General features: G+C 38.6%; 1 protein-coding gene across 1 annotated transcript in view; it reads left to right on the top strand.

Moving 5' to 3' along the window:
• Positions 1 to 5,872: 5,872 nt before the first annotated feature.
• Positions 5,873 to 27,875, top strand: part of MFSD14B (major facilitator superfamily domain containing 14B) — a 35,329-nt gene continuing 13,326 nt past the window's right edge. Inside the window, exons 1-5 of the mRNA XM_064437961.1 lie at positions 5,873 to 6,127; positions 19,379 to 19,474; positions 22,931 to 22,993; positions 25,304 to 25,431; positions 26,316 to 26,430. Coding sequence (XP_064294031.1) covers positions 5,981 to 6,127; positions 19,379 to 19,474; positions 22,931 to 22,993; positions 25,304 to 25,431; positions 26,316 to 26,430 — 549 coding nt within the window. The 5' untranslated portion in view covers positions 5,873 to 5,980. The remainder of the gene's footprint in view (positions 6,128 to 19,378; positions 19,475 to 22,930; positions 22,994 to 25,303; positions 25,432 to 26,315; positions 26,431 to 27,875) is intronic.

Genomic DNA, 27,875 nt, shown 5'->3' with positions numbered 1-27,875 from the left:
TAATATGTGGCTATGGGATTCTTAATTCAGTACGGACCCAAAACACTGTGCAAACAGTTTATATATTTATGACTATTCTAGGCATGTACATGTTCATTATTTCACTATGTAAATTCTGAGTAGTGGTAACAGAGGTAAATTTTAGGAAACAAAACCAGATTTTGATCAACACATGATGATAAGCTCCTTAATTTTCAATAACTCTACTAAATGCATGATCTAAAAAATAACTGCAAAAGACCAAAATCCCAGTGTATTCCAATATATGAGGGCCAAGTAATTTTTAGCTAATGCTAAGCTTCAAGCACAGAGAAGAAATAAAAATGGAAAGTATAAACAGAAGCTGAATTTCTTATTCATGTGTCAAGGAACTGTAGCAACACAAACAAAAGTCCCATCAAAGGTGAATTATAGTGTAATGCAGATGTGCAGTTGGAAAACATCTAGCAAGCAGCAGGAAATTAACATAATATAACTTGGGATTGGATGATCTCCAGTGACCTCTTCTGTAATCTAGGTTCCACTTGCAAATGCTGTCTTTGAACAATGGGGGGAAAAACATATTCTGAACAAGTTCAGCAAGAATGTTTAGATATGAATTAATGAGCTCAATTACTTCACTTAAAGAATGTGGAAGAAAACAAATAGCCATGTATATTTATTATGCCTGTTCTTATTGTTTCATATAGTAAATGACAGTACTTCTGAGAGGTCCGAAGCTAGAAATCTCTTTTGTTGAAAAACACTTAAATATTAAGGATCAGTGAGCCAAAAGTGAAGTGAAAAACCCCTCTTCTGTTATTTTTCTCTTTTCCTTTATCCCATATACTACTCAGCTGTTGTATCTGTTGTTTTTACTTATACTGTAGTGACTACCTCTAAGTTCCATGTATTGTCAGAAATTGTAAATTTAGAGTTCTAAATTAGAACTCATACTATGGCTAGGGAAGGGAGATGGTAAATCACTTTTGAAAACAGAGTTTTGGTAAGTTTTAGATAATTTTTAAAAAGTTGCTTGATTTTCCAATACCTCTTACTGCAACTCACAACATTTGTTATCACTAGATTACTTTTAATTTCCCTGTGTTCCTGTCCCTGTCCAGATCTGCCTTTTTTTTTTCAGTTATTTTAAAAGCTATATTTAATTTCTTATCTTTTGTATTAAAAGTCATAGATAGAAGTGTTTTAGTACCAATCAAATTCAATTAACTTTATTAGAATGGGGATGACACTTGAGATTTCTATCATCATGCTTAAAGAGTAAAATTCAAAGGCATTACTAGAATTATTAATTAAACTGATATAGGAATGAAAGTGTGCTAAGCATAATAACAAATATGGTACCAGAATATTAATATAAGTTTTTAAATAATCACAAATGAGGCAATGTCAAAAATTAATTTTGCCTATTGATCTCTAATTGTTTTCACTGGATTCATGTGTATGCGGTCTTCCTTTTAGTTATTTCTATGTTCACTTAATTCTCATTTGAGAAACTTTTTTTAAAACTGAGCAGTAAGAAGGACTAAGAACATAATTATTGCTTACATTCAATGTGACTATTTAGCATTTGCCTTCAGGAGAGTTTGAACCCAGGTATAGGGCATCCCTATGCCAACCAGTCTCCCTTTGCAAAAATGAATAACCAAATAAAACCTCTGTTCCAAACGGTTCATAGGTTACGGCACCAACAATAGTACTAATTCCAAATTAAGATGATTTGTGCCAGAGTTTTCTTCTGTAATTGCTATATGATAGCATATGAAATGGTACTGCAGTAGTGCTAGGGTCAGAGAAGAAAAAACAAACAAAAATGTAACAGATTTTCAGCCACTGAAATCTACAAACGGTGGCAACAGTGCCCCAAACACATCAATAATTTACTCAGATAAAGCCACAATAGCTTTTCTGAATGTAAAAATGGCCAAAAAATTTGCTGGTGAACTGAAGAGATAGAGTATATTCTAATTACATAGAATTATGTAATAAGAAGGAAATAAGAAGGAAAATATGCTTGTAGAAAATACTCTTCGTTTGAAATTATAACCCCATCTAGTGGGACTACTTTTTAATAGCTGATAGGATTTGATCTGTTCCTTACTCTGACTTTAAGTACTTTGTGTTACTAAGGACCATTAAATAGAAGTGGGAGATTCCGATGTTTTGCCTACACCAGATTTCTCCTTAAAGTATACTATCTTTGGTACCATTATGATTACTTTATCAGTAACAAAGGGTTGATGCATGCAAGGAACTATCTACTGTATTATCTGGATGAGCTCTGAAAAAGCTTAGAGTAAGACTGTGCAAAAAACCCAAGCATTGAGTTTTATGAAATGTAAGTGATTTTAGGTAGAAAAGTACAACATACAAGTAGTGTCTGCCAATGGTCCCCGGAGTACCCAGGCTGCATGGATTTCCTTCAAAGTTGTCTGCGCTCATAGGAAATTAATGAATTGCAACGGGGCCCAAGAGCATAAAAGGAAGTAATCTTGCTGCATTGAATGTTGGGGACAAGGCTATAATGAATTTGAGGAAACCAGTAATGAATTCTGGCAGTGTACACAGCTGAACTGCAGTAAGAGCACATTCTGCTGGTTTTGTTCCTCTTGCCTTTAATAACACAAAGAAATAGAAAAGATGGCTTGTCAGTTCTAAACTATTCTCACCAGGACTGTGATGTATGGAGTAAAGAGAGGGCGGAGGGTGTTTCTGGTCCATAATACCTATAGCCTACATCACTTCAACACACACCTAGACTGAATGGAGAAACTAGTGCAGAAACTAGGGCAACTGTCTACCCTGCAGAATGAGCTGGCCCACCTCTTGCACACACTATTGCTTAATTGACTGGAGCCTTCAAGTTGTTTTTATTGACAACGCACCAAGTAAGAGCACCTTCATCAGCACCCTGCCAGGCAGAGCATTCTCACAAGCTGGAGGGATCACTTTCTCAAGCTCCACGTACCTAGGCCCAATCAACACCACCTCCCGCATTCAAATGATTCTGTGTCTTTGGTATCGCTTTGATCAGTAATAATGGTTATTGGCATTGACATCCAAACTGCCATCAATTTTCTAGAGAGGATACAACCTGTGACCGAAATCGGGTGTTATACTTCCGTCAGACTGGCTGCTGGGTACTTGCAAAGTTGGTCAGGCAGCGCTATTGTGGATTATGTTTCAAACAGCTCAAGCAAAAAAAAAAAACTTGTAAGAATGCCAAGACTTGAGCCTTAAAATAAAGGAGCAGATATGCAGAGCTACACCAAACTTCCACCTATCCTGATTCTGAGATGTTAGCGTATGCTTACGGAAAGAGTGGAAAATACAAGCAACAGCAGAGGGATCTTCCAATAAACCCACCCACCTTTGTGCAGCCAGCAGCTTAGGGACTTCCTGTTGCCTAATGGCCCTTGAAGTAATTTTATTCCACAGATTTGTGTAAATGCCTTTTAAACCACTTGTACTTTTTAACCAAAATATCCTGTGGAAATGACTTCCATGATTTAATGACAATTTCCCTGGAAAAATGTGTCTTGTTGTTTTAAACTTGTTACTTGATCATTCAGTGGCCCCTCCCCCTGCATTATAAGAGAATATCCAGTAGCAGTAACAGACACCTTCTCCAGGCCAGCTGGGATTTTATAACTGCTGTCGTATCACTCCCTTCCCTCAGTTCTCTCACACACTGAAGACACTCCGTGACTCTGCTCATCCTGGTCTCCATGTTCTACTTTTTTTTTTCTTAATTACTTCCTTTTTGAGACGGGGATGAGAACAGCATAGAGACTTCGTGGATTCATGATATGTTGATGTAGTATTTTCAACTTTTTTCTCACCCAGTTATTTCCTAATATTTTAAAAAATTCTGTTTTCTCTTTTAACCACTTCTGAGCATTCAGAAAACTACCTATACAGTTTCTACTATCTTTTATAAGTGGAAATAGCCAATTCATTGACCTGTAAACCCAATGACTAACTAGAATTTTCTTCCCCTAGATGACCTATCTTCATTCATCAACACTTTCAGCTGACATTTTAGCATTCACTCAAGTTCATTATGTTTTTTTACAACTCTTTATTGTTTTGGTCATGCTGAATAGCAATCTCTAATAAACTTCATATCTTCATTATTAACCCCCCCTCCAGATAGTTTAAAAATATTGCTTAGGAATATTTTAAAAAGTGTAGGGCACAGAATTGAAGGGAACCATACTGGTAACATCTCTTCATAAACTGAGTATTCATTCCTTCTTTTTGTTTCCAGTTATTTGGTTAACCAGTTCTTGGTAAACATTATATACCTAGCTCAGCACGTGAACAAAACTTCAAATTCTGTACAAGACAAGGAATTAACGGCATAAAACTACTAGTAGGTCTCTAGTGAGCCTGAATCAACAGCCATTAAAGTTGATGCAAGACTTTATATCGGTTTATATATAGATTGGATTAAATACTTAAGTGGCACATGTAAATGTTTTAATGCTGAAAATTTCAAAATGCAATGATGATTTCAGGCAATACTTTTGACACTAACTTGACGTGGTAGCCAGAAACCTGCCTACCTACAAATGCTGATACATTAAGCTTATAAATGCATACCTTTCTAACTGAGGAAGCTGTTCGAATCAAAAAAATTCTCAGTATTTTGAAGCCTGTTAAAACACCCAAAACTGTAAAGGATGAAGTCCCTTGGTTTTCAAGTCAATGGAAAAATGGTGACATCTTCAACAGAGCAAAAATATTACTGCATTTCATAGTGGCGACTACTTTTGAAGAAATGAAAGGTTTTGTAAGCACCACTGGATCAAAAAAGCTGAAAGAAAGCACAAAATTCTACACACAAGTGACTTGGGCTGGCTCAGAAAAGTAACTTTAAAGAATATGTATTGATTTACTAGTCCCTAGATACTAAGAAATATAATTTTGCTTATCTATTTAGTTCATGGTATGCAATGTTCCTTTTAAAATGGCAAAATATCTACTTTAAACAAAACAGCTTCTGAGAAAAGGTCATACTGAGGAATGCTTTGAAGACAACACACACTACTTTGCTAAAAGAGAACACTTGTTAAACTGCTGTGGAACATACCACAGAAGATAAGTTTCACAATTTGCTGTATTTAATAAGTACAGAGCTTGTTAGCTTGTTATACCCTGACAAAACAGATAGAGAAAACAGAAAATGCCATTTTAAATTACCGTTTATTATTCCAGCAAACTGAAAAGTTCTGATCCTGTCAATAGCTTGGCACTTAGTGGTGAACACCTGAGGTACCAGGAAAAATTCTTGATCCCGGTAAGGTATCAAGACAGAAGGAAGCGCCCAAAGGATGAAAGCCTCTCAGTGCTGGCCACGCACATTTTGTGCTCTCTGGTGAAGAGCCTTCCCTCGAGGGGCAACTGGCCTGCTGAATTGATTTGTCATGGTCTCCAGGTAGCCCTCAACTCTTCTGTCAGCACTACGTTATCTCCAAATACTATGTTTGTATATATGTGGTGAATGTGGAGGTAAGCAGTTCTACTTGTGATGAATTGCGATACTTATAGTAACCAGCCAGCGTCGTAGTGCCCGGGGGAGGGGAAACCGCGCTCGCCACCGCATCCCTCCGGCGACCAAGGGCCAGGGTGCTCGTCAAGGCTTCACGAAGCCGCACAGGTTTGCAAGAGACCGGCCCCCCTTCCCGGAGGGACGCTGGGAGCCGTCACGAGGCGCTCCCTCGGCCGTCAGCGGCCGTTAATAGCCGTTAGCTTCCTGCCGCGCGACCCCCCTCCCAAAGGCGGCAGTGCCTCCGCCGAGGAGGAGGGGGCGGGGTCGCGCGGCCACGTGAGCCCGGCGGCGGCGCTCCGCCCAGGCGGCGCAGCGGGGGCGGGGGCAGAGGCAGAGGCGGCGGGCGGGAGCGGGGGGCCGCCCCCAGCCCCCTCCGCACCCGCGGCTGCTGCGGCCTGGCCTCTCCGGGAGGATGGTGGGACCGCGATGAGCCCCGAGCCGGAGCCGCCTCCAGCCCCGGCCCGGGAGGAGGCGGCGGCGGCAGCGCCGCCGAGGGAGGGCGGCGGCGGCAGGCGGGGCGGCTGCATCATGCTGGTGAAGAGGGTCGGTCTAAAGGCGGGCGGCGGCGGCGCGGTGAGTGCGGGGCGGGGCTGGGGGCCGCGGGGCTGGGGGCCACGGGGCGGCGGGCGGGCGCCGCCGGCACCGGCACCGGCGCCGCCGCCGTGCGGGCCGGGCCTGTGGCGGCCGGCGCCCGCCCCGCTTCGCCGCCCATAAGGGGCCGGGTGACCGCTCCCCCACTCCGACTCTGGAAACTTAGTGGAAGTTGGGGTGCGGAGGGGTGCTGGACCGGCCCCGGGCCTCCCGCCGCCCGTCCCGGCCAGCCCCGGCTCTCTGGCAACCACGGGGCATTCGCTAGCTTATCCCGGGCAGAGGCGACACCTGTAAGCAGTTGGTTATAAATAAGTTTTCTTCTAAACGATATAAATCCAAGGTGCCTGAAAGTAAAGCTTAGTTTTCCTTCGGAGTTCTAGGAGGTGCCTGTCAGTGAATCGAAACCGTAGACTAGTCATGCAGATTTAGTAACCTACTGCTCTTTCTCGCTTCCTACTACATGAAGCGTTAAGATGCCTTTGTGCAAATACAGTGGGTTGGAAAGGAGTGGTCTAAGTGCTCGTTTGAAACCAGCTCTGGTAAAGGTGTTAGTGTGGCAGTGGCGTGTAATTGCTTCCCAGCTGAAGCGCTTTTCGGGTGGCTTCAGCCTTTCCCTTTGTACATGCGTGCTCACAAGCAGCCGTAAAAACAGATCTGAGATGACACCTCCTGAGCTTTCTGCAGTGGGGGGGGACAGGTGACTTGTCGTCAGGCTGAGGTGTTATAACCCATCCTGTTCGGCTGGCAGTGAGCCCAGAGCATTAAGTGGGAGTAGAGGAACCCAGGGGAACCCACAAGGTAACAAAACAGGTGATCCTGTCACTGGAAGGGGCACAGATACAAAACTAGGCAAAGTCTTGCCCTGATAAATGTCTTCTGACAAGTTGAAATCACATAAATTTTATTTGCCAGCTAGCTTACTAGCTTATTAATACTTCTTTAGACTATATTAGTGTTTGGATGTTCCTGAATAACGTATTTAATATTAGTTTACTCAAAAGATTAGAAATGCTGAAAGCATTGCTTATACCAAAAGTTTTAAAACAATGTTAAGTTTGGGTTAGGGAGCCAACATATGCTATGTGTGTCACCTGCCTTCCCACAGATAAGCACCTCTGTATTGGAGAGAGGATAGTTTACTGTTCTATGTTAATGTGAAGTGAATGAACTTGTAATATCTTCAGCTGAGCATTAGTAGTGTAGTGTTAATGTGATATCATGGATAAAGCTCAAGAATGTAAAATAATAATCTTGAAACCATCTGTTTAATACCAGTGGGTTCTTTGTCCGTTACTTCTATCTGGTGGAGGTGTTAAGGTACTTCTAATACGTGATTAACCCAGATTAAAAAATGTTTTTCTCTGGAATTAATCAGTCAAATAAGTTATTTTATGTAAGTTGATTCAGAAGCGACTGCTTCACGCTTCTTGTAATCGATCGCTTCTGTATCTGAGTCTTTCAGTTCTGTTTTAGAAGTGGTTATGCCTTCCAAAACACAGGTTGGGCTCCTTCAAGAAGTGCAACTGATATCTGTTCTGTGGTATATTTGCTGTTCCAGGTTTGCACACAGCAACTTCCATTTAGGACTTGCAGTAACACAGTCTGAAGTCAGAATAGGAAAGTAACTCCAGAAGAGGCCCATTACCTTTTTAGTTAAGAAATGTAAGTGTTCAATTTTATTAGCACGGATGGTGTCATTATATAGAAGAAAAGATTAATTTATTTAAATATGAGCAGAGGGTAGGAAATGGAGCGTATAGGTAACGCAATTTAAAAAAGAGCAAAAAACTTTCTCTAACTTTGAAGAAGAGTAAAACTCAAATGGAAGATAAATCCATAACTGACAAAGGTGCTAACCTGTTTTTTGTTAATGGATGGCATGTTTATTAAAGTTAGATTAAGGATTAAAATAATGCTTTTGATTACTTAAAATACGCTCTTTTATGAGTTTGAAAATTTGGCTTCTGAATGACATACATTTTTAATTTGTAAAATGATCTCAGGTTTTCCTGCCTTGGTGATTTTTTGCCCTCTCCCTCCCGATTGTGTCCTTACGGGAGTTTGTGTTCCTGTAGTGCATCTCCTACAAGAGAGAAAGACATGGGGCTCTAGCCTTATCTTCTGTACATTGGTATAGCAGTAGTACAATTACACTTACATCAGCTTAGGGTCCACTTTACAATTCCTGACTGAACAGTCTGTTTCCTACTTTGTTATTGCAGCCTCTGCACCTCCCTGTGATTCTCATGTGCCTGTCATATTGCTAGAACTCTCTCTGCCTAGACTTTATTGAAAGAGCTTATTCAGACTAAAATATGAGGGGCCACATCACAGCTTTAGATGTAATTGCAGAGATCTCTTTGATATCAGTGTGAGTGCATCCCTGACATTTGAAAGCAGAAGCTTGCCCTTTGGGCTGCTGGCAAAGAAGTAAATACAGAAATGAAATTTTGGTGAGCTGCTTCTTTGGTCTGTGAAGGATATTTTAATTTTTATTCTGGTTCTCTTGTCACATCAGATCAGTAGACAAAGTGAAAAAGTACAACTAAGGCTGTCAGGTTGTGCAAGGCTTTCTCCCCTTGCCCATCTAGCTTGGGAGTAATAAGCTTCTGTTATTTTTAATTTATCTGTAACTAACTTCACCCTGTTGAACACATTGGCTTCACTAAATTGAAGGACTAAAATATAAATGCTGAAGAAATTACTTTTTACGAATTGAGTTACTGGCTCAAAACTAATAAGAACAATAGTATGTTTCAGTAAATTCCACTGGAATGAAATCAGTTTCCGTTGGCTTTATTACCCCAATTTCAGTGAGGTTCAGAAATTGAAGTAAATGGTGCCATGGACATTTTGTTATTGGTTATGCAATCTTGTTCCATCTGCATTATGAACACTGGTAATATAAAACTTAGCATGATGTTCAGAATATTCATACCACGTACTTCATTTCTATGAAATCTATTGTGAGTAAAATAATGTCATACTAAGGAAGATTTTTAGGGAAATACACTACTGTACTTTCTAAATGAAGTGCTCTTATGGGAGAAGTTCCCAAAAGGGATATCTCAGGAGAAAACACACCAATGTACCACTTCGAGAATTAATTGTATGTTAATTTCATGTTCTTGGACACTATAAAATGCCTCAGATATTCTGAAGCGGAAGACTTCTGTGGTTTTTTACAGACATAATAAAAGCATTCTGAAGGTTGAAACTGTACATCTTGGAAGTTTGTCAGCCTTTTTTCATGCAACTGTTTTACACAGCGAAGCACAACTAGTATATACCCAAAGAATTACAGGATTTTACCCTTACTGCTAGCATTTTTCTTTTTAGTTCTTCGTAAAAAATAACAGCATGGTGAAACTGAGGCAGCATGAAATGTTACGAGAATTTACTGAAACACCTTTCAGTCCAGTAAGCTGGTTTCTTAAATTTCTTGCTTGTAGGATTTAAATTGAGTAGCTAGCAATAAGCGTATTGTTCAAATTGGCAGTTTGGGTATTCAGTCCTTTGTGGAGCACTATTTTCTCCCCCACAAAAATTATTTTTCCTGTTAAATCTGGATAATTAGAGATAAACTGTGTGTCTTCTCAGGGTTGCCCATTTCACTCTGAATCTTCCCATCATGTTAAAATAACACTCAGTCTGAACTCTGAACCATTAGCAGGAGCGATTAGCTTCTGTCTTTAAAAACAAACTGCTTTTGCTTATATTCATGCTGAGAGGGCACTTTTGCTTTCTCAGTTTGCTCTTACTGATCCTCCAGGTTCTGGCAATCTGGAAGGTTTTGTATCCAGGGAGATGCTAGGCTAGAGCAATAGAAACTGAATTGTATAAGATGACTTAATATTTTAGTACTGAAGATCCAAACTGAACCAGTTGGCAATGAGCTTGAGTAATATGGAACTATTTTTTTTAATATATATGTATAAGATATAGGCTATAACTATACTTATTAAAAAATTCTATACCTATGGGATATAACTACGCCACGGAGAAGCGTGTGACTTAGCTAAGCAGTCTGTGCCTTTTAGAGGAATTTCTGTGTGTCATACATCTTTCTACATTTTAGGAAGAAAACATCAATATATAAATGAGCTTGCAGCTTTGGTGTAGTGTAATATGCTGGTTATATATTATTTCTGTAAGAAGTAGTTTAATTAGATAATGCGGTACTGTCTAAGGCTGAGCTTTCAGAATGCGCAGGACGTATGGTGATTGTTCTCTTTGATTCTCTTTCTACCCTTGATGGCCTCAGCCTCAAGGACTGAACCAGAAATGGTGTTTTCATGTCTTAGGCTCCTCAGAAGATTCCTGCTTCATAAGCTTGTCCAGTCTAAACTTAAACAGGAGTGGGTTTCAAGCAGGAAAAATGTGGCAATAAATTTAGGACCCTGAGAGTAACTTGTGTGAAGAGCTATGCAATTTAAACTTGCTGCTTGGGTTCCACTTTACTTATTTTCTTGTATTTTAGTATAAGAAGGCAGAGACAGTTGTTTTCTCCTCACACCCTTCATGTCACTCACAATTCAGTAAATCCCAGTTGTGTCCTTCTGCAGATGTTTTTTGACTACAGCTTGGAGGAACCTACTTCAGCATTCCTCCATTCCTTTGGCAGTGTTCTTTGTCCTTCTGTGGGCCTCTTTCACTTGTGTTTCTGTAAAATAGACTATTCAACAATGTGCATTGCTTAAAGCTTCTGAACAAAACAAGCAGTCATGGGATACGAGGGAGAATCTTTACGTACATCTAATAAAAATGGTAAGAACATCAGAAGCAGAGGGTTAGCAAGGCAGGCACATTACATGTTTATGCAGTAATATAATTATAATCTTTTTCCTAACATGGTATATCTTTGAATACGCTTTTGTAAACCACTGCTGAATGCAACTGTTTTCTCCAAGATCACATTCCTAAGTAGTAGTCATCCTGTACACTGAACTAAAATAGGGGTTTTCGTGGGTTTGCATTGGTTAAATTTATCTACATTAATTTTAATCTGCCATTTAATTTGTTTTACTGATCCCATCAACTTCTGACGTTCTTCACCATTGCCTTCTAAGTTTTCTAATCTGAATTGTGTTTTGTCATCAGTCACCTTTGTCACTTTGCTTTCACCTTTTTTTTACAACTCAGTTATGAATATATTGAAGTCACAGGCTCTAGGACAGAGCACTGGAATTTGGTAACTTCCCTTTGCTGTGAAAACAGATTGTTGGTTTTTTTTAATATTTATGCCGTTTCTTTTCTTTTTTACTTTTTTTTTTACTTTTTAATTCCTGTGGAGAGTTTGCACCTTTTTCTCCTTGCTTTTAGAGCCTTTGCTGAGGGTCTTTGAGTACATTTACTTGAATTTTCAGAAGGCTTATTAACGTGATCTCCCTTACCCATACATGTTCCTTTGAGAACTACAGCGGTTTTTTTAAGGCACAATTTCTCTTTACAAAAGTCTGTGCAGGTTTTTCCATTTTGAACAAATTTTGGTTCTGATACTCTGGACTTGTGGAATATGATTTAACCTAGCTTTTTCTTGAGAGAGTACATTGCGATCTTACTGACCAGATACAGATTTGCTTAAGGTATTCCTTCTGCAACTGAAATAGAGGCTTGGACAACATATAAGCAGAATTAGTTATGATTTATATTCCAGGTCACAAGGCACATCTAAAATGCTAAGGGCTGTGCTGGTTGGAAAGTACTCTCACTTGTGTTTGGTGTATTTTTGCACTGCATTGAGGTTAGATGTCTTAGACTGGGTTCTGTACGCATAATCACTTGGTGGTTGCTTCATGTGACAAAGGCAGTCAAGGTCTTCAGGGTGCTGTTTGGCACTTGAGTGAATTCTTGCCAGTTCCAACAAATGGGGCATTTGTGGGGAACGTTTGGAATTAAGGTGGTTCCTAAATACTTCTGTTTGAAACTTAAAGGCACTAGAAAGAGGAAAGCAAGGTAAACATATAATATGCCTAGAGAGCTGCCTGGGTAATACCTACAGAGAAAAGAGCACTCATACTGTAGTGAGATAAGTTGGTAGCATACTCTTTGTGCTAGAATAAGCTCAAATGATTTAATGGTGATATAGTGAAGCATACCAGGAAGAGTTTGCACTTGAAATGGTTGAATGGTTGTGGGAAACTAAGAAAATAGCAGTGAAGATAAATGCGGAAAGGGAATGTGCTTTATAATTTGGTATGAACTTCAAAGTTTGAATGATTCATACACGAAAGCACGTTTCTCAAAGTGTTTTACTGATTTTGTTAAGTTCTTTGTTTTCTTGAAAACATGACAGCTGACAAAGTGGACTGCAGTGCAGGTAGTTGTGTAAAAAAATGTAGTAGTAAGTTTTTGTAGGGGAGAATGTTTCAGTAGATGCTTTTTTAAAAAGAAAGAATACTCTTCAAAGTAATGCGCTCGAATGTTGATTTACATGCTGTACAAGGACAGTGAGTGCTGTTTGCAAAGTTGCCTCTGTACTGGAAGTGGAACAAGTAACTACCAGGCTCTCCTGGTGGGAAAAAATTTCCTAGAGAAGTATGTGGAGGGAGAAAGGAAAGTTCCTGTGATTGCCTGTTCAGAAGTTCAGCTTGAGTTTTGTTATTATCTGCCTGAGAGATAACAGGATTATTTGACTGAAAAGGAACATCAGGGAGATCTCTTCTTCCTCATGGCAGGATCAGCTGTGAGGTCAGAGCAGGTTGCTCAGGGCTTTTCCAGTTGAGTATTGAAACCCTTCGAGGTCAGAGAACACGTGCCCAGCTCTGTGGGCAATGAATGGGTTCTGTTGCTTCACGCTCATGGGGTGAAAAAAGCATGCTGTATTTATCCAATCGAGTTTTTCTTAGTCTGCCTAGCAGGACTATATGGCCTTCATCCAAATGTGAAAAGTTTGAAGAGGCAACCTGGAGGTCTTCAGGATTTGAACAGCGAGAAGTGGTTTTGTTCTGAAATAAGCACATTAAGAGAAACAAAGTTAAGCATGTTTGAAAATGGATGGTAAGGTGCTTTTGCAGGCATTTGAACAATTTTAATCATTAAATTACAGATTTGAATTAACAGATAAGTAGTTACCTAAAAATTGTGTTAATAAATGAATGCTGTCAATTCCAGCTTTGCTCTGAAGATCTGGTACTGCCTGTAAAATTGCGTCTTGCTGTGGAGTTACTTGAGGGTGAATTGCATTAGCGCTCTTTCAGAATGTCTGAGATAACGTATTCCTTACTTACACTGTATTGCAGTTTTTCCCCTTTTCAATGAGCAATTCCTTGCCAGCTGGATTTATGATCTTGACATCTTCTCATGGATTTATTAATGTTCAACAGCTGTGTTCTGCTTTAAAAAAAAAAGTTAGTATTGCATCACAGTAGTTCTCCCTGTTGTCTTCAGATTAACTTTTGGGTTTATTCTTCCTCCAATAAAGGCAGCAGAAAATACGGTTATTTTAGAATTGGTATGGGCAAAAAGAAGCACAGAAGGAACAGAAGTGTAAAACTGGAGAAACGGCAGATATTTTGTTAGAACTTCTAGGACTTTAGATTCTATGAGGGCCTTAAACTTTTTAATTAAGCATTTGAGATTATGTAATGCTTTGCTTATTATTGATTATGCAAGTATAATAGCTTGACCAGCAGCTGCATTTGAAAGCAATCATAATGTTCATACATAGTTTCTCAGCCCACACACTGGGCTGTCATATAAAGAAGATCGGTGTGGATAGAAAATAAGCCCATAACAGATTTTAAGACTTTCCTGAGGGCACATAATTTTTGAAATTAACACTTTAAAATTTGGGGGTGGCGGATGATGAAAGCAACTTGTATGTTGACTGTATCTGGGCTATTTCTGAAATCCTATTTAAATCTTTTTAGCCTGAAAAAATTCAGTGGGTTGTCCCCATGTTGTCTAGTTCAAGAAGCCTAAAGGTCTTTGTGCTTCAAACTTATAATAATTTTTTGCATCTTCATCCCAGTTTCATTCCTTATATAAATCGTATGCAGCTGCATTCTGTTACAAAGTATTTTCTCAATATAGAAGGGAGCCATGCCCAATACTTTTGGGGTAGCTTAATCTCAAAAGCAAATGTGAAGTGTTTTTAGAAAGCTCTCTGTTTTCAAAATGAGTAAAGAATTTTTGTTGCTTTTTTGTACAGGCTGTGTACATGATCAATCATAAACTGTCTTCTTTTCTTGAAAAAAAAATTGATGCATGACTAAAAATTGAAAGCTTTTGTGATAAGAGTTTTTAGGACCTACAGAAAAGATGGGCATCTAGAAGTAACTATCTGCATTGGCACATTTGACAATGTCAGTGAATTTTCCTGTTAGAAGTGATTTTAGCTTCCCTGAACAGACATTTGCACGTGTTCTTGAATTAATCTAGACATTTAGAGCTCTAAAGAAAACTGAAAATCATCAGCTGCAGTCTATGTGGCTCATAGATTGATAGCTATCAGTATATCTGATGTGGAACACTTGACTACATTTTGACAGATGCATGTTCCTTTCAGGATTTGAATTCTACTTTTCCAGGTTATAGCTTGAATGCAAAAGGCTGTAGAGATTTCTGGTTTTTTCGTAGTTCAGTGCAACTATCTGTAAGCTACGTGGTAGTGCCAAAAATGATTTGCAGGTTATTTTAATCTCCAGGAAATATTCATTTAGGCTCAGTACAGCCTTTCTTTCACACCATTTTCTTTCACAGAAGTTTTAAAATCAGTTCTGAGGAAAAAACCTGCATGTCTTTTTGATTATGTACGTACATCATAGTTTTGGTAAGCAATGTAGATCTCAGATCAAATCTGCATGTAATAAAAACATTATTACAAAACCAAAACACTCCAAAACTTCATTTTTAGTGGCATTGGAACTGTTTGCTGAATGCAGACCAGAGGTTTATGGTGCAACATCATGCTTAGTGATACAGAGGTGGGGCTGAAGTACAGTAGAGGCAGGAAAAAGGCTGAGGATCCCTTACCTGCTCTACTGTAAAATTTCCCTTTCCAGAGGAAGCTGCTGTGAAAGGGATCTTGAGACTTCAATGTAATCTGTGCTAACGTGATAGTCTGACATACATCTTGGCAAAAAGATGTATAACATCTTAAAATTATTATCCTATTATATTATGTAGAAGTACTTGCAGACTTCTCATAAGAGGAAGATTTTTTCCCCCTCATCATCTTTGGAATCTTTCCTATTTAGGGATTAAAAATTGCATGATAATGTACAGAAAATGTTAGTACTGCTTAAGTTATCAGCCTCCTAGAGATAATCTTTGATATATGGCTTCACTAAGGACAGATCGTGCTTGACAAACCTGGTGGCCTTCTATGACAAGGTGACTTTCCTCGTTGATATGGGGCAGGCAGTGGACATTGTCTACCTGGACTTCTCCAAGGCCTTTGATACGGTCACCCACAGCCTCCTCCTGGAGAAATTAATGCATTATGGCCTAGACAAGTGGTCTGTGCAGTGGGTGGGGAACTGGCTGACAGGCTGCACCCAAAGGGGGTAAATAGCTCCTTTTCCAAGTGCCAACCTTTCACAAGTGGAAGCCCCCAGGGATCGATATTGGGCCCAATGTTATTCAACATCTTTAAAAGTGATATGGATAATTGCATCAAGTGTAGCCTGATGAAGTTTGCTGATGACACCAAGTTGAGTGGGGAAGTAGACACTCCAGAAGGGAGAGCTGCTCTGCAGGCAGATGTGGCTAGGCTGGAAGAGTGGGCCAGCAAGAACCTTATGAAGCTGAACAAGGAGAATTGTAAGGTCTTGCACCTGGGAAAACATAATCCAGGAGTGCAGCACAGACTGGGATCCACCTGGCTGGAGAGCAGCTTTGTGGAAAGGGACCTGGGGGTCCTGGTGGACAGAAAGCTCAACATGAGCAAACAGTGTGCTGCTGCGGCCAAGAAGGCCAACAGGATGCTGGGCTGCATCAAAAAGGGCATCACCAGCAGAGATAAAGAAGTCATTATCCCCTCTGCTCAGCGCTTGTCAGTACTGCGCTGAGTACACCTGGAGTACTGTGTACATTTCTGGTCCCCCCTATACAAAAAATATGTGTACAGGCTGGAAGGAGTCCAGAGAAGGGCCACCAAGATGATCAAAAAGGACTTGAAAGCCTGCCGTATGAGGATAGGCTGGGAGAACTGGGTTTGTTCAGCCTTGAGAAAAGAAGGCTCAGAGGGGGTCTCATCACCATGTGCCCATACTTAAGGGGTAGCTACAAAGAAGATGGAGACTCCCTTTTTACAAGGAGTCACATGGAGAGGACGAGGGGGAATGGACACAAGTTGCTCTTGGGGAGATTCCGACTGGACATGAGATGGAAGTTTTTCACAGTGAGGACAGTCAACCATTGGAATAATCTCCCCGGGGAGGCAGTTGATTCAGCCATGTTGGACACCTTTAAGATTCAGCTGGACATGGTGCTGGGCCATCTTGTTTAGACTGTGCTCTTCCTAGAAAGGTTGGACTAGATGATCCCTGAGGTCCCTTCCAATGTGTGATTCTGTGTGATTCTGTGTGATTCTGTGTGATTCTGTGTGATTCTGTGTGATTCTGTGTGATTCTGTGTGATTCTGTGTGATTCTGTGTGATTCTGTGTGATTCTGTGTGATTCTGTGTGATTCTGTGTGATTCTGTGTGATTCTGTGTGATTCTGTGTGATTCTGTGTGATTCTGTGTGATTCTGTGTGATTCTGTGTGATTCTGTGTGATTCTGTGTGATTCTGTGTGATTCTGTGTGATTCTGTGTGATTCTGTGTGATTCTGTGTGATTCTGTGTGATTCTGTGTGATTCTGTGTGATTCTGTGTGATTCTGTGTGATTCTGTGTGATTCTGTGTGATTCTGTGTGATTCTGTGTGATTCTGTGTGATTCTGTGTGATTCTGTGTGATTCTGTGTGATTCTGTGTGATTCTGTGTGATTCTGTGTGATTCTGTGTGATTCTGTGTGATTCTGTGTGATTCTGTGTGATTCTGTGTGATTCTGTGTGATTCTGTGTGATTCTGTGTGATTCTGTGTGATTCTGTGTGATTCTGTGTGATTCTGTGTGATTCTGTGTGATTCTGTGTGATTCTGTGTGATTCTGTGTGATTCTGTGTGATTCTGTGTGATTCTGTGTGATTCTGTGTGATTCTGTGTGATTCTGTGTGATTCTGTGTGATTCTGTGTGATTCTGTGTGATTCTGTGTGATTCTGTGTGATTCTGTGTGATTCTGTGTGATTCTGTGTGATTCTGTGTGATTCTGTGTGATTCTGTGTGATTCTGTGTGATTCTGTGTGATTCTGTGTGATTCTGTGTGATTCTGTGTGATTCTGTGTGATTCTGTGTGATTCTGTGTGATTCTGTGTGATTCTGTGTGATTCTGTGTGATTCTGTGTGATTCTGTGTGATTCTGTGTGATTCTGTGTGATTCTGTGTGATTCTGTGTGATTCTGTGTGATTCTGTGTGATTCTGTGTGATTCTGTGTGATTCTGTGTGATTCTGTGTGATTCTGTGTGATTCTGTGTGATTCTGTGTGATTCTGTGTGATTCTGTGTGATTCTGTGTGATTCTGTGTGATTCTGTGTGATTCTGTGTGATTCTGTGTGATTCTGTGTGATTCTGTGTGATTCTGTGTGATTCTGTGTGATTCTGTGTGATTCTGTGTGATTCTGTGTGATTCTGTGTGATTCTGTGTGATTCTGTGTGATTCTGTGATATGATGTAATTTCCCAGGAGGATGAGAACTGTCTTCTTCAAATCCGCAAGCTTTGAAGCAAGCTGCAATGTAGAAAATAATCTGAATATTATTAGCTAGAAAAAAAATGCTGTCTGGGTTACTTCTAGCTTGCTGCTACAGGTTTTGATAAACTGTGATAGATTTAAAAATTGGTCGAGATCTGGGCACTTAAACTGTCCAGGAAGTAGGGATTTCTTTAAAAATCTTTACTATAGGCTGTTAGCTTAAATGAATCTCGTAATGCAAATGTTTTCTCAGCCTCATCTAGATGAAAGGTACTGAGCAAGGGAGAAACACCAAATGCATCTCTGCTCTACCTTCGTCGTAAAATTTTTTGGGTTCAGTGGGGGACCCTGAGGTTTGTGTTCTCCTTACTCTCCACCAGCTGAAATGACTCAGTCTAGTTGATACTTGTCACTTGATGATGTCTCTTCAGTTAAATCCTGCACTACTAAATTGTGCAACGTGCAAGAGAGTGTGCTTTTATATTTTGGGTAGACCTCAGGTCTACCTGAAGTACTCTATCTGGTACCTGTGGGTACCAGATGAGAGCACTGTACCGCTCTTTTCTAAGAATTGCCAATCCTGTGGCAGTGTAATGGCTTTAGATTGGCTAGAGACACAAAAACAATCTTCTACAGGGCAAGTGTTAGGGGAAAGGGAAAAAGTAATTTTAGAACCCCAAAACTTTGTAAAAGTTACTATGGCAAGGGACACACAGAGGTGAAAGCAAGCAGCAGTTCTGATTAAATCTGCTTTACCCAAGGGTTCTGCCTGGTTTGTCTAAACAGATTCCGGATCTCTTGTCTGGAATTCAGTCCTTGGCTTTTGAATGGCCATGGTTTCCCAGCATCATGAGAACTTCCATAGTTTGCTAATTCTTCCTGGGATTACTTGTTGACCAGTAGAATAGCTCCTGGGTCTCTAGTCTATGGACAAACCTAAGCATGAAATCAGTTGGTCAGCAGTCAACAGAAGGCAGTTGTACAGATGGCATAAGCTGCCCCTTCTTTTTTCATACGTTGGCAATTTCAAATACAAAAATTGTTGCTGTTTGGATTATGTACATCGTCACAGTTTTGTTGTAATGGTGATGCGATCCTCATAAAGCAGATATGTTTTGTAATCACTTGTAGAGGTAGCAGGGAGAGTTACAGCATCTGTGGCACTGCTGTGGAAGGGTTGTGAATAGTGCTCAAGGGGGTGGAAACCTAAAGGTACCCTGGACATGAGAACAGTACAGGGCAGCGTCAGGAATAGGGAAAATAGTTCTTATCAGTCAGCAAGAGTCTGAGGGAACAAACTTTCTCAAGTTCCCAGAAGATCTTTAGTTGTTTTGTAATAACTTTTCTCCACCCTTGTTTGGTTTATTATTGTTCCCAAGGGTTTGGTAGTAGGTCATCCTGAAATCTGGTTATGCTCAAAATATGCTTGTAAGAGATGTTTGCACAGGTAATGAACTGAATGTGTGCAACCACTGCATCTGTTTTTCTTTTTTAGCAACACGGTATTGGTCGGCCAAGTGTATACCATGCGGTGGTGGTCATATTCCTAGAATTCTTTGCCTGGGGCCTCTTGACAACTCCAATGCTAACGGTAAGTATCACTGATTTGCCATTGTCTTGGCAGTAATGGTGAAAGTTAATTTGATAATTCCTAGGGATGGGGATTTTAATTTGTTTTATACTTCCTGCTTATCTCATTAACTGAGTTCCAGGAGTCTTAACATTCAACACTGCCCAATATTAGTATAGTACAGCTGTGATCTGGACTACTGAAAGACTACAAGGTAGTGAAAAATAAACTAGCTGTTTGTTTATTTATTTATTTATTATTAGTGTACAAAACGCTGTACTACTCTTTAACTTCTATTTGCTTTCTAGAGTAACATCGGTTTAGTGTATTGATGAAAGTCTCTCTGGAAATTCTGGCTTTTTTTAGGACTTCATAGTTGAATTCATCTTCCAGTCTAGCAGTTGAATAAATTGCATCCCACAGTAATCTTTGTACACCATTGTGGGCTGGCTGTTTTGCCAGCATGTAACTTGAAGTGAAATATAAAGGCTTTCATGTAAGAAATGGATAAGTATTTAATCTGTTTGGCATGCAGTTACTTTCCAGATGAATAGATAATTTGAGTGTTTGGTAATAGGATACAAAGCCTTTCTGAAGACATGGGTCTTACTCATTGAAATCAGGCCTGCCTGAGAGAAGTCATCAAAAGCCTGTTAGTCCAGTTCTTCATCAGATAATATCTGAGAGCACTTTGACTACGTGATGAGCAAGGTTTTGTGAGATTGAAGGACCTTGAAGTTAATTATTTGCCTTCCCCAAACTACAAAAAAAAAAAAAAATTCATCTCAATAACTCTTGAAAGGTGTTTGTCTAACCTTCCTAAAGACAATCACTGATCTTCTTAATATAGCTTAATAGTAAAAAAAGTCTATGTAAACATTTAACAGATTTCCACAAAGTAGATGTCTCACTAAATTACCATCCTGTCATGCTGTCTTGCCAGTGTCAAAATATGGGGAAGCTTACTGGGTGGTCTTTCTTGATTCCTTATTTATTTTCCTTTCCTTTTTTTCTTAACCAAAATTGTCAACTTCAAGTTGCCCAAGCTTGACACTTCCCATTTAAAAGGATAATGTGCAAATAGAAATTCTTATGCAGTTTTAAAAAAACCCAACCCAACACTCTAATAAAACTGTATGTAAGGTGGGTTCTTCAGTAGTGTCTCAGTAGTGTATTCCAACTGAAATAGTTCCATACGAATTTTTCCTGTTAGTCACATGCAGCTGGAATGTTAATTCTTAAAATTAGTATTTATTGTTGTACTGTGGCTAATGGGAGTGTTATGAAATGCTTCTAATGCAAAGCTAAATTCTTACTTTGACTAAAGTATGTGGATTCAGTACAGTTGTGGTCTTGAATGTCTTATATTTTGAATGTTATGTTCCTCTTTTACATGGTCTTGAATACTTAGGAGGCTGTTGCATTGAAAACTTAATTTAAAGAATTGAGTTTCATATAATGCGGTAACTTACTTTACACAGGTGTAAATGACTTCTGTGTTCTTGGGGGGTAGTCATCTTTATTAGTAATCAGTTTTGCACACACTGAAAGGCTGCTGTTTGATTTAAATAATTTCAAATCTGGTTTGATACTTTGCAGCCTTCTGCCTTGTAACGTACTTGTGGTAACTTATCTTGGCCTGCTGATCAGCCAGCAGTAATAGCAGCAATGTTTAGCCTTTGAACTGCCGTCTCTGCCCACTTGTGCTCAAGCAGGTTTGTCTGGTAGGAAGGGCAGAACTGGAAATGTCTGGCCTGTTGATCAAAGCTCATGATCACTGAAATTTTTTTCTGGTTGTGTCATGATTCTCCATGTCATTGTCAACATTCAGTCAGCTTAAGATGTTGTGTATTATCAAAATAAACTATATGTACGTATTCTATGATAGCTGAGGTTAATCTAAACAATGAACTTTAAATACTTTTTCACTTCTTTTGTCATCTGTCAGCAAAGTTGTAGCGTTTGTTTCATGACACTACACTTAGAAGAGATTGAAAGTGTTTATAAAGCACACAAAGGCTGTTTTACTCACAGACTACCAAAAGCTTATGCTTGTTACTCTTATTTATGGACTTGTAAGCCAGTAAATCACTATAAATGATATTAATAACTGGATGACATATTCTGTCTTCAATAGAATATTTTTTTGAATATGTGTTTCTGTCAGTAGAGCTTGAGTAAAGCAGTTCCCTCTACCAGTTAGTCAACTTGTGTTTCTCTTGTCTAAAAAATAATAGAAATTAATCTTCAGAGCTTGAACCAGTATCAGCAAGGGTTGCCTCTCAGGAAAAATACTGGAAAACACTTCACAGAAATATAATTAGATTTGACTCTGTGACCTTCCTGCTTGTGGTTTGGGTGGTTTTTTTTGGTTGGTTTTTTTTTTTAACTTTGAAGACATCTACTTTCTAGATCTCTAATTTGAACCCTGACTTTTTTTCCTCCATTTGTATTGTTAGATTAGTGGTCAAACAGGTGCAAAACTATGCTAAATATATAAACAGATGATGAGACCAGAAGGAAAAAGGGATGTAAATAAGCAGAATTATCTGACTAGTAGTTAAGATGGGAACAACATTGTTATTAAACTTACGATTTAAGAATCTCAGTCATCCTTGAAAAATGATGCTGATATTTTTCATTTACACTAAAGTATTGTTTCTTCAGGCTAGTTGCTTTCTCAGTATGCATATAAATATTTTTTGTAGTTTTTGGCACTTATCTGTAGATGAAAACAGCAAATGAATTTGAAGTGTGTGTGCATACATGCTTTGATCATTGCAATAACTCTTAATCAACACAGTAGCACCTGTGAGGCCTTTTAACTGTCTGGCATATTTATGGTAAATCTGTTTAGTATAGATTAACATGCTTGCCCTTGAATTAAGACTGCTGGCAAAGCACCTTGAATGAATTCATAGCTGTACTTAAAGGATACATGAAGCACTCAGAACTGTTGCTAGTATTTATGAGCAGCTACTTGTTCATCAGAAGTGTTCCTAACTGACTATTGAATGTCTGCAGTATATTCAGAAACAGTCTGCACAGTGCCTTTTTGGGCACTTGTGAATATAGCGCTTTTTTTTTCTTGACAGAGTAAGTTAGCTGAATCTCATTTTCACTCCTGATTAGTAACAATGAATGAGTCGGCCTTTTGAAGGAAGTCTCTACCTCAAAAAGTCTGTGATTTGTACCACATGGAGATGCTTTTTGCTTACACAGATCCCTTTTCTGAGCAAAGTATCCCAAACCAAACTGTCTCTGTGGTACAGTGTCATCTGTGCCAACAGAGGAATTTATACCGATAAATTGATATTAAACCTTGCCATTAAGACAAATAAGAGCATAATTCTGGGATAAGATACTTCTTAACATGTCCCAATGAAGCTATCCTGTTTTACAAATCAAATTTAAACCTTGAATCAACTTTCTCCTGTCTCTCCTGATTCAAAGAATGCTTTTTTTTTTCCTTTTCAGGTCTTACATGAAACATTTTCCCATCATACATTTTTAATGAATGGTCTTATTCAAGGTGTTAAGGTAAGATTATTTTTAAAAAAAAAACCCTCTGACCTAAATATTCTGTTTGCTCCTGTATTGTAATTTGTCTCTCCTGCATTCTCCATAAGAGCATCCAAAACACTGAGAAGGTAATTAGTTTTTTAAGCCATTTTTTTATTGTAATGGTTGTGTCCTTGGGCTCAGTTCAAGTTTTACTTGCTAAATGGTAGCTCCTTGAAACAAGTGGAATATTTCTCAGAAGTTTAAATTCTTCTAATTTGCATAGGTACCAGTTGTGGCTACTGTAATCTTGGTAAGGAACCTTCTGAGAATGGAGCTAATTTTTTAATGTGTGCTTCTTAATGTTAGATGATTTATATCAGACGCAGATTAATGCAGCCATTGTGATATCATTGAGGTAAAAAAATGAAGCACTTAAACACTGTGATTTTGTCCAAGATGTGGTACAAAAGATAATTTTCAGCAGGGCCGTTTGTTTCGTTGTTCTTCCACCCCCACCCCTCTGTTTTATTTTTTTTTTTTAGCAGTTTTTGAGTGCTCTGTGATGGTCAAGATACTCAGGGCATCTTACATCTTTCTTATACCACTGCATTCACTCAGTGGTCATACTGGATCATTGCCACAAAAAAAGCTTGCAAAATTTGTCTTGCATAACTAAAACTTAAGTCTCTGCTGTCTTACTAACAGACTTCAAAGCACTTAGTATAATTTAGGACTAAGTTAATTTATAGCACCCATAAATTACTTAGCTTTGAATACTGTAACAGATCTAAAGCATTGTTTATAGTCATAAGAACATGACATCTTTACGATGGATTTGCTGCCTTGGTATCTTTCATGGTGGACTGGCAGAACACCATGCACTAGGGATGTCGGGATGTCTCAAACTGAAAGAGGAAGTTAACTCTGTATTGTTCTCTTAAAAGAACCAAAGTTCATGTTGTTCTTGGTGTTTATTTGCAGCTCTGTTCATTCACAGTGCAGTGAAACAATGCATATCACTTGAAAGTAGTGAATAGAGGATTCCCCATATATTTGCTACAAAGCATATCTGTAGAAAAATGCATTAATATCACGGTGTTAAATGTATGTGTTGCTCTAACAGGTATAATAAATGGCAGGGGAGCATAGACCAGAGTGAGCTTGGACTTCAGAGTCCAATATTTTGTTTAAAACGCTGTTTACGAAACATCAAAAGTGTTTTGGATGACAGCAGAACATGTTAGTTCATGTTCTACTGAAATCGGACTCTAAGGATCAAAAACATTAATTTCAACTGAGTAAGGCATCTAACTTGCCTAGGATCCAGTGGTCTGGCTTTATAGCTTTTGCTCTGTTTACGTACTGAAATTATCAGAATCAGAGTTGTTTATTGGGATTTGGCAGAATAGTGATTTAGTACAGTAGTCTGTATACATATGTTAAACTTGAAGGTGACAATATTTGACCAGATGTTAGCTAAAGTTAGCTGGACTAGACTTTGGGTGTATTGAGGTGCTTACAGAATCATGTGTTTATTAGTGCTTGGATTTATGGCAGAGTTGGACTGATGCAAGAACAGTATACTAGTTATTAGGAAAATGAATCTGCTCTGGAGGCTTTGCAGTTAACGAACATGGGAAAGGTTGTGCTTATTTCAATTCTTCTGTGTAATACAGAGCAGATTTGAGGCCTAGATTCTACGACTTTGTGAAATGCAAAAAAATCTAGTATTTGATGCTTAGTCAATTTTTCCCATGACAACTGTACCTCTAAATCTGACTTTTGCCACTGGATTACCATTATGGTGCTCCCCTGTCTCAAGTTGTCAAGCTTGCCTAAATGGTCCTCATAGTTCTTGAAATGTACAAATGCCACGTATGTGATAAATATGTAGAATAAAGCACTTAGTGGTCTGTTTAATTTGTTTCAGAGAACAGTTAGGTTACCGAAAACCCTCCCTTAGGACAGTCCAAATTAGAGGGGAATTTGGGTTTGGAATCTAGCACTAAGTCTTGTGATAGAGGCTACAAAGCTGTCCTAGATTGTAGTTTTTGGAGATTAAGAAGCTTTTGCAGTCCGTTGTACTTCTCCATTGAATCAAATTGATCCTGAAAAAATGTATGGCTTTTAAAATTTTTTTTTAATGCACTCAGGTTTAATAGATTTTAAACGTAAAACATAAGAATCACAGAAAAGTAGACTGTAGAAGAAATTGTGTACAATTTCAGTTATCTACTGTTTTGTGTTTAAAATCAAATTGGAATTGTAGTCCTTTTTTATATTGTGGTAAAAGTGAAACTTGGAAATGCAAATACAGACATAGTAATTGTTTTTCTTCTGTCACAGGGTTTTTTGTCCTTTCTCAGCGCTCCGCTAATAGGTGCCCTATCAGATGCTTGGGGAAGAAAATATTTTCTTCTTCTTACAGTTTTCTTCACCTGTGCCCCAATTCCATTAATGAGAATAAGTCCATGGTAAGTGGTAAAGGCTGCAGTAGTGAGCTTGTCAGTGCAGTAGAAATTCAGTCAAAGGAGCAATTTGGGGAAGTGAAAGAGGGACAACAAGACAAGAGGAAGGACACTTTCCTTTGAAGCTGTCATTGCAATATTCTGAAGCTTTTCTCTTTAAGAGGTGTTAAAACTGTATCTTAAAAGTAGAAATTACGGAATGTGATTTAGTTACGGTATTTACACAAGTATAACAGTAATTGAAATTATTTGGTAGCCCTGTCTAACTCAGGTTTAATCTCAGCTGTTAATTTTTTCCCCTGAGGACTGACAATGCTGTAGTAAACATATTTGTAAAGCTAAATGGACCTTAGAAATTACTGACCACAAAAATACCATAACTGCTGCAGAAGAGATCTTTTAACTCTATGATTAGGCAACTCTGACGTCTTAACTGAGTGCAATTGACTTAGTTCCAGTGTCGTTTACATTCATTGTGAAACTTGGGAGGATTACAGAAGACCTTTGTGTACACTGAATGCTTTTAGCTTCCGAAGCATTATATATGATAATTTATTCCTTAACTGGTTGAGAAACTGAGTTCTAAGATAGTTCCTTTTTCATAACTTAAACTTGCTTCAGCTTCGAGAGTGTGAAAATGTATAGGCACTGTGTCCTGAAGGGGCCAATTCTTCTTTTAGGGTGATGTAAAGTAAACAGTAGAATATTAAAAATTAAGATGTTGTTTTCCAATATTTAAGTGAGGCCACACCATCATTCATCTCCAGTAAAGCTCTTTGTTAGTTCTTGAGGAACACTTCTCATGGCTTAAATACAAACTTACTTGATTAGTAAGAGAGAAGCAGGAGGTCTTAGCTTAAACTTTCTAATTGTTGCTTTTAAATCATTAGGTGGTACTTCGCTATGATTTCGGTATCTGGAATCTTTTCTGTTACCTTTTCTGTAATATTTGCCTATGTAGCTGATGTAACACAAGAACATGAAAGAATTACAGCCTATGGACTGGTAAGATATGCGAAACTTGAAAGAAAAGGTCAGGTTATGACCTTTATATTGAACTTCTTGTATTTTGATGCATAGATTGTTTCCTGATTAATATAATGAGGTTGACAGAGAAAGGAATGAACCATTCATCAAGGCACTGTGTTAGAGTTTGGAAAATCTAATTTAGACTTTTTACTGCTGCACAGACTGCTCTGTGCTCATAGGAACAGGACAAGAATTTGACAACTTCACCTGTGAAGAGGTAACAAAACGTGTTTTAAGTTTTGCAGGCAGAACAAGAAATATTGTTAAAGGCGACGCAAGTTATTTAATACTTGATCTGACGATATGTTTCCATCAGCTGTAAATTGCACTTTTAAATTATGTGATTTCTTTTTAATATGGAGTGTCTTTTTCTATAGTCAAAACAGGCAGGAAGGGTAAAAATGCATAATGAAGTATTTTTAGTAACTTAATCATGACCTTTCTTAATTGGCAAGAGAAGAGGAAAGTAGTTCAGTTAGTACCAAGTAACTTGTACAGTAATAATATAATTCCTGCCTAGTTTGCTTTCCTGAATATCTATATTGGCTTAGGTGTTGGAGGCCCACTGATAGATGGATGCCCTTAGCCTTTGAATGTCACTTATCCCTTCATCCTCTGTGCATCTGTTTTCACTATACAGATTTTCATGGACTTGATTTTGGCTGACTGTACTGTACTTTGAGCTGTTAAGGTCTCCTATATTTTCAGTCTTAGGGATGTATGATTCCTCAGCTATTGACTTAAGAGTTAAGAAAATAAAGGACTTGGTTCTCTTGAACTAAACTTGTATTTTTGTAGCAGAGCACAAAACAGGTTTAAAAGTTCTGGAATTCCCACTTCATTTCTCCTGTCTATAAAAAGGGCTGTAAGCATTTTTGGAGAATATATTTGCCTGCCTTCAAATGTTTTTTTCTTAACAGAAACGGTTTGATCTAAAATTCTACAAGATGATAGATGAAGGTGCAGTTGTTTTGTTGTTTGGCATCTCTTTCTAATCAGTTTTTGTTATACCTTTCCTTAGGATGTTTTTTCTAGCTTGATGTAAAGCTAAATTTCTAGCTTGTGTTCTCTCTTATTCTATAAATATATATAAAAAGATATTACATAATTTATATAATATATAAATATTATAAATATTAGATGCGCAGAGTGTTTTTATTTTGGGGACCGGAAAAGAGTAGTAATTAAAAAAAAAACCAAAACAACAAACCCAAACAAAATAGCTTTATTTCTAAACATTTTCTAATGATTTGTATAGTGAAATTTAACTATAACACTTGATTTTTCATCATGTTCCACTGTATACCAATACAGTAAGTGATCTGTTAGTAGCTGCATGTCACTACAACATAGTATGAAGTGATACTGTTGAAGTTGTTGTCACAGCTAATGATTTCCTAGTTCACTGTGCTATCCAGTGG

Source organism: Phalacrocorax carbo, chromosome Z (assembly GCF_963921805.1).
Source record: "Phalacrocorax carbo chromosome Z, bPhaCar2.1, whole genome shotgun sequence".
NCBI classification, from domain to species: Eukaryota; Metazoa; Chordata; class Aves; order Suliformes; family Phalacrocoracidae; genus Phalacrocorax; species Phalacrocorax carbo.
This window is presented reverse-complemented; position numbering and strand designations above follow the sequence as displayed.